The sequence below is a fragment of the Plasmodium gallinaceum genome (assembly GCF_900005855.1).
Source record: "Plasmodium gallinaceum strain 8A genome assembly, contig: PGAL8A_v1_87, whole genome shotgun sequence".
Lineage (NCBI taxonomy): Eukaryota > Apicomplexa > Aconoidasida > Haemosporida > Plasmodiidae > Plasmodium > Plasmodium gallinaceum.
The window spans coordinates 1,898,867-1,906,587 of record NW_021628251.1 but is presented as its reverse complement, the minus strand read 5'-3'; the positions used below and the strand labels follow the sequence as shown (position 1 = coordinate 1,906,587).

Genomic DNA, 7,721 nt, shown 5'->3' with positions numbered 1-7,721 from the left:
AAATTTTTTATTTTTTTTTTTTTTTTTTTTTTTTTTTTTTTTTTTTTAATATAAATGTATAGATATTATAATATAGTTTTTATTTAATTGTGTTTTCTATAAATACAATATATTGTAACATTATATATATATATGCCATTTTTTTAAAAATCTATATTAATATATTCTTAAGTAAATTGTACTTTTTTGTTTTAATATATTTTCTATTAATTTATGAATTTTTAATATATTTTTATAAAATTACTTCTTTTTATTCCTTTTTTCTTTTAAATAATATAATACATTTTAAAAATATTAAATAAGTATTTTTTTCAATATATAAATATTTTAGAATATATAAATTGATTTAATAATTTTGTTAATGTTTCAATTTCTTTGTTTTTATTTAGGATAAAAAATGTCTATATTAATATAAAAAAAAAAAAAAAAAATAATAAAATATATTTTACTATATAATTATGTTTAAAAAAAAAATTTTATTAATCTATTCACACTCTTCTTAAAGTAATATTAAGTAATTTTATTGTCTTATTTTATAGTTTTATTTTATTTTTTTAATAATAAACTTAAATTCACAAAAATATTATTTTCTTATACAAAAATTCAACTAATAAGAAAAAAAAAAAAAAAAAAAATTTTCTAAATACATGGTCTTCCTTTTTTAATTATTAAAAATTTGAAATTTATCATTGTTAATATATGCTTTTAAAATTTTCCCAGAAGCTGATCTAAAAATTCTGTCAAATATTGATAAATATATTTCATCACATAATTTCAAATTAACTACTGATATAAGAATATTTTCAGCTTTATTATTTATAGCTAATGTTTCTGCTTTTCTTAAAAATAAAAAAAAATTTTTTGTTACATATTTTATTTGTTCTTCCTTAGGTAAATTATCATAATATATATTTATATATTTTAAAAAATTATTTTGATAATCAATAAAAGAGTTTCCTATATCTAAAAATATGCATTTATTCAATTGAATATTTGACAAATTATTGTTCACATTATAATTTTCTATTTTTAAAATTATATCAATTAAATATGTCGAAACAAAAGGACTATAATGAGTTATTAAAAGGCCAGGACTAACCTCATTTTTTTCAAGATTTGTATCTTCAGTTTTTTGTAAAAAATTTGTATGTCTTTGATTATTTGTGTTTTCATTTTTTATATCATTATTTTTATCAATTATTTTAAAATTAGGGTTGTTCTGACTTTTACTTTCTTTTTGAAATATATCAAGATCTTCAAATTTTATTTTCTTATACAAGTCAACTTCAATATTTTCTAAAAGTTTGTTACTTTTCAGAACTTCTTCAATATCGTTTTTAGTATATTTACCTCTTCTGTATATTATAATTTTGTAATTGTATAATCTTTTATATTTTAAAATTTGTTGAAGTATATAATCTGGTATCTTTTTATCACTCTCAATATTTTCAAATATACTTTTTAATTTCATGTACATTTCTTTATTTGAATCAGAGTTATTGGAGTTTGTTAATTGGCACAAAACTTTCAGTTCCTCTTTATACTCATTATCATATTCATCATCTGTTGTAATTTCATCCTCAGAATAATTATGATCATGTTCATCATTTTTTTTAAAATTAAGGTCATCAGAGATAGTATTGCACAAAATATTTTTTTCTTGTATATCATTTATTTCATTATCAATATTCTTATGAATTTTTTCTGAGTTTACGTTTTTTTTTTTTTTAAATTTTGTAATTTTTATAACAGTTGATTCTATCCCAACATCACATTGTCCATCGTCAAAAATTAGTATATTCTCATTTTTAAATTCCTCAAAAACATGAAGAGACGTAGTTGGACTAATATGTTGAAATTTATTTGCTGATGGAGCAGCAATAGGAGTTTCACAGATTTTTATAATTTCCCTTGCAATCAGGTTGTTAGGTAACCTTACAGCGCAAAATTTTGTATGAGCTGTTAATATTAATGGAACATTTTTTTTTGCTTTGGCTATAATTGATAATGGTCCTGGCCAAAATTTTTTATTCAATATATAAATAATATATTTTTCAAAAATATTAACATGATATAATTGTTCAAAAGCTTGTGATATATCACATACATGGGATATAATTGGATCACTTACTGGCCTATTTTTCATTTTAAAAATATTTTTTAAAGAATCCTCATTTAATGAATTACCTCCTAAACCATATACTGTTTCTGTTGGAAACCCAATAAGATGATTTTTATCTATATGTTGTTTCAGTTTCTTTTTAATATCATCATTATTTAACAAATCTAATCCTTCTATTATTTTTGCCATTTTATAATCATTATCATTATATTAAAGTGATTTTAATTAATATTAATCTCAAATGTTTTTAGCATAAAAAAAAAAAAAAAAAAAAATTAAATAATTAGAACAATATTCGAATTATTGAGCATAGATACATCTACATTGAATATTTTTAAAAAATTATTTTCTACTTAATAATTATATCTAATTTATTAAATCATTTCAAAAAAATCAGAGGCTTTACTCTATAAATTAATAATTTTATATTTTTTTTTTTTTTAAAGATTTAATCTCCATTATGCAATTTTAATTTAAAAAAAATATATTTTATAATCTTCTTTTTTACAAAATTAAAGTATATTTAATGAAATTATTAAATTAGTTTTATTAAATATTTAAATATATTAAGAATAATTTATTCCACAGAAGTAAATATATAAATGGATATGCTTTTTAATAAAAAATTTCTTATCAAAAAAAAAAAAAAATAAAAAAAACAAACTATAAAATATATTTCATTACAATACAAAATTTTTTATTTTTAATTTCTTTCAAATATAGAAAAAAAAAAAAATGAATAAATGGTAATAATAGAAGACTGAACCATATATTAAGTATATTTAAAAAGAAAAGAGAAAAAATGCACTTTTAAAAACAAAATATAAATTAATTCATATTAAAATTAATAGCTTTTTGTTATTATGATAACAAATGAATATAAAAAAAACAAATAAAATAATAAATAATTAAAGTATAAAATGCATGAAGAAAAAAAAGTATCAAATAACTTAAAAGAAAAATCTTCCATACCATCAACTAGTGGTAGTTGGTATTATCCATCTAAAAATCAATTTTATAATACAACAAGAAAAAAAGGTTACAAAAAAAAAAAAAAAAAAAGTTTTTTTCTCTTTACCTATTTTTTTTTTTTATGAAAAATACATTAAGAAATATATGCATACATATTAAACATATTTTTCTTCTTTCTGAGTAAAAATTTTGATTTTAAAATATTGTATAGGTTATTCATTTTCTAGGGAAGAATTAGATATGGCCTTAAAAATTCACAATGCTGTTAATGAAGAAACATGGAAGAAAATTATGAAAAAAGAAGAAAAATATTTTGATTTATGTAAAGAACAAAAATTAGTAAGATTTGTAGGAAATCCTACAAAATTGTCATTTAAAGCATTTCTATTAACTTTACTTGGATACAACAAACCATTCGATAGACACGATTGGTATATAGATAGATGTGGAAAAACAATTAAGTAAAAAAAAAAAAATAAATAAAATAAAATAATCATAAAGATAATAATAAATATAAATTAAATTATAAAGTTATATATAACGAAATAAAATCATTTATTAATAAAGTTTAATAATTAAAAGTTCATGTACTTAATTTTTGCATAATTTTATAATAATTTTAATTTGTATATTTATTTTACTTTTTTTTTTTTTATCAAAGGTATATAATAGACTATTATGATGGAAAGAATGATAACAATTCACCAGTTTCAATTTATATTGATGTAAGACCACAATTAAACTATAAAAACGCGATAGACAATATTAAAGTTTTCTATTTAAAAATTTGCAAATTTATGTTTTACTAACATTCTGAAATTTTATATACAAACATATTATTTTTTATATTATTATTTCTAAAAGGGACAACAATAAAAAAAAGATATTTAAAAATATGTATACTGTTAAAAAACAAAAGTATAAGCTCTATATAATCAGAAATTTTATTATATAAAATATTTATTTAAAATTTTATTTTCTTTATAAATTTCATAAGGGTGAAATTTTAATATTAAACCCTATTGTTTTTTGAGTGAAAGACATACTATAATTAATTTTTATAACTTATTTTTTGAATCTTATCAAATTAAAACTTTATTATTTAAATAAAAAATACAGAAATTAATAATCTTTTATTACATTTTTTTTTTTAATTTAAAAATTATAATATTGCAATACAAGTTTTTATTACTCAATTTTTAAATTATATAATGAAATTTTTCAAAAAATTAACTTGAATAATTTCGTTCATAATTTAACAGATTTATAAAAGTGTAATACATATATTTTTATTAAAGAAAAAATAAACTTATTAAAATATATATATATATATATATATAAATATATATATGATAAAAGAATTAAAAAATTGTATATAATCTATTATAAATAAAATAACATATATTATCAACAATATATAAATATAAAAATTCAAGTGCCATGTTGAAGTGTTTTTTCATTTTACTCAATAAAAAAATTGAAGAAAAAAAGGTATTTAAGGTAAAATTACTGATATGTAAAATTATTAGGAAAAAAAAATATCCATATAAACTAAATATTTTAATAATTTCTTTTATTTTTTATTTTCATTTCTGCTTTTATCTTTGTTTCTTTGGGAATTAATTAATAAAAAAAAAAATTTCATACTATGCGTGTTTTTATTCAGAATAAATTTATAAACATATGTATGCATATATATATATGTATATATATATATATATACAGCTATTTTTTTTTTTTTTAAATATATTTTTTTTTTTTTTTTTTTTAATATATTTGGTTTTTTTTTTTTTTTTCTGAATATATTTTTTTTTTTTTTTTAATTAAGAATAATGAAATATTTTTAATTTTTTTTTTTTTTTCTACAATAAAAATAGGTAAATATGAAAATACATACAAATATATATAAGATAGTATACACACAGTATTTTAACATTATGATGTAAGTGGCTCTTCATTGCTTTTTGCTCCCTCTTCATCATCCTCTTCGTTATCATCATATTCATTAGTATCAACATTACTATTTTCATCATTATATGCACTATTATTACTTTCATAACTATTATAATTGCTATTATTTTCACTACTGCTATAACTACTATCAACATCACTAACGATACTATTACTTTCACTTTCAATAATAATCCCTAAATAATAATCAACAGCATATGGAATAATTCTTTCCTTAATAGTTAAGGCAACTTCATAATCTCCTTCTATAATCATTTCTAGTTGAGCTACTTCATGTTTACTTAGTTGTTTTATTACATTAGAGTTAGGAACTTTATGACTTGTAAAAAAATGAAAAAAGCTATCTCTATTAACTGTTTGCTGAACTGTTTTCACTTCTCTTGAATTTTTATTATGTTGCTTTTTTACTACATTTTTTTTTAAAATATTTTTATTATCATACCAATCAATAACAGTTGCTTCGGTATGTAACAAAACTGGCTCATTATCACAATCAACACATTTCATATGATATGTTTTTGTTAAAACAGTATTACTAAAAAATGGGTTTGGAGCAAAATGAAATGATAAAATAAATCCTTCTTTTTTTTCTTTATTCTTTTTTATATAATCACATCTTATATCATTTAAATAAACTAAAATCTCTTCATCATGATCTTCAATTACATGATTTACTGTATTATTATTTCTTAAAGCTCTTAACCAAAATTCAGGTAAATTGGGGGTTCCTATTTTTGCTTCCCCATTTCCTACTAAAGCTTCTCTTCTTTTGTCATAAATTGGATCATATAAGTCATGATATTTTTGCCTTAATAAAAATAATTCATATTCAAATTTAGATTCATAATCATAATATTCTTTTTGATATAGTTTCAATTTTTTTAATGTCTCCTTTTGTTCTTCTGTTAAATCAGTCATTTTTTCATCATCTTAAAAAAGAAAAAAAAGAAATCGAAAAATTATCAAAACATGTATTTACAAATTATTTGAAAATCCTAAAATTAGCAAGACATATATATATATGTGGATATTAATATTATATTATATCAACTTCAATAAATATTCAGATTATATATTCATAAAAAATAATCTTATTCTTTTAATTTATAAATATACATTAATGTACAAATATATTACTATAATGAATAATCATGATATATTTTTATTTTTTTTTTTTTTACCTATTTTTATGCTTTCTAAAAGTGAAGAAATTTCTTTTTCCTCTTCAGCTGGTATTGGCTAAAAAAAATTAATATATATATATATATATTATACAAATAAAAAGGAAATATACTATATATATATATGCAATAAATTTGGTGATTAAGATAAATTATTAAAAAATGTATATAATAAGAAAAAAAAAAAAAAAAAAAAAAAAAAAAAAAAAAAAAAAAAAAAAAAAAACATCAAATTAGATAAGATATCAAAAATTAAAAGAGAAAAAAAGCATATAAACATACAAATATAATAATTCCCAAAATAAAAAATGAAGAATAAAATCAAAATTTGGTACATAAAAGGTACAAAATTAAAAATTAATTACACATTTATTTTAAAAGTATAATAATGTATTAAGAATCATATGTATCTTGAATAAAATCACAAAATATATTTTTTAAAGATTCTTTAATTACTTGATTATTCTCAGTAGTTGCCATTTTGAAATGAATTACGTTATATTATTTACAATTACTTGTTAAATTGTTATGTTAATAAAAATACAAATATAAAAATATAATAAAAATAAATATAATACAATATATATTAAAAAATATAAAAAAAAGAATTATCAAAAAAAAAAAAAAAAAAAAGTAAAATAAAAATTGTAAGAAAATTAAAAATTTTAAAAGGTAAAACCCAGGAAATATAAAAAAAAAAAAAAAAAAAAAAAAAACGATATGAAGTATTTATAAAAATATATTCCTTAGATTTGTATTTACGTATATGTTTCAATAATTTTTTTTATATTATAAATATAAGCATATACAAATAATCATTAATACAAAATAAAATTATAATAATTTATAATTTTTAATATTATATGTATCTCTTTATTATTATTTATTTATTAATTTTTTTTTTTCTAGAATATTGTTACATTTGCATCAGTGTAAAAAAGTTAAACTTTTTTTTATTTATTAAATATAAAGAAAAAAAAAATTATTTATATACATTTCTTTATTCATTGCATATACGCATAAAATACAAAATATGTTAATATATTTCTTTTTTTTTTTCTGAGCTTTAAATATTTTTTCATTTAATTACGAATATATATATATATATATATATATGTATAATATATTTAAATATATATGTAAATGTATAAATTTTAAATATGAAAAATTAAGCTTTTTTTTTTTTTTATTAATTTAAAAATATATAACTTTTCCTGATATAAGTATTTTTTTTTTTTACTAGAAGTACAGAAATTTAAATTATTGAATGAGCAAATAAAAATACATGTAAGTTTAAATTTAATAATATTTAAGGTAACTTAAAGTTACTATTATTATTTATATTTTTTATATTTTATCTAAGCTGCTATAAATTAAAAGCACATTAATTCGTGTCCATATATTTTAATTTATTCACGGTATTTTAAATTGATTTTCAGCACGTAATTTTTTTTTTTTTTTTTTTTTTTTTTTTT

The 7,721-nt window shown here is 17.1% G+C and overlaps 3 protein-coding genes across 3 annotated transcripts; 1 reads left to right on the top strand and 2 right to left on the bottom strand.

Annotated features, from left to right (window-relative positions):
* Positions 1–661: 661 nt before the first annotated feature.
* On the bottom strand, positions 662–2,311 carry SUA5 (threonylcarbamoyl-AMP synthase, putative; the record flags this gene model as incomplete). Its single annotated transcript, XM_028672202.1, has 1 exon — positions 662–2,311. The coding sequence occupies one exon, from the start codon at positions 2,309–2,311 to the stop codon at positions 662–664; it is 1,650 nt and encodes a 549-aa protein (XP_028528777.1).
* A 731-nt stretch (positions 2,312–3,042) lies between these two features.
* On the top strand, positions 3,043–3,903 carry PGAL8A_00318100 (cytochrome c1 heme lyase, putative; the record flags this gene model as incomplete). Its single annotated transcript, XM_028672201.1, has 3 exons — positions 3,043–3,160; positions 3,306–3,555; positions 3,756–3,903. 3 exons carry the CDS (start codon positions 3,043–3,045, stop codon positions 3,901–3,903), a joined length of 516 nt encoding a protein of 171 aa, XP_028528776.1.
* Positions 3,904–5,029: 1,126 nt separating this feature from the next.
* NAPL (nucleosome assembly protein, putative) lies at positions 5,030–6,726 on the bottom strand (the record flags this gene model as incomplete). Its single annotated transcript, XM_028672197.1, has 3 exons — positions 5,030–5,994; positions 6,247–6,304; positions 6,703–6,726. The coding sequence occupies 3 exons, from the start codon at positions 6,724–6,726 to the stop codon at positions 5,030–5,032; spliced, it is 1,047 nt and encodes a 348-aa protein (XP_028528775.1).
* Positions 6,727–7,721: the final 995 nt, after the last annotated feature.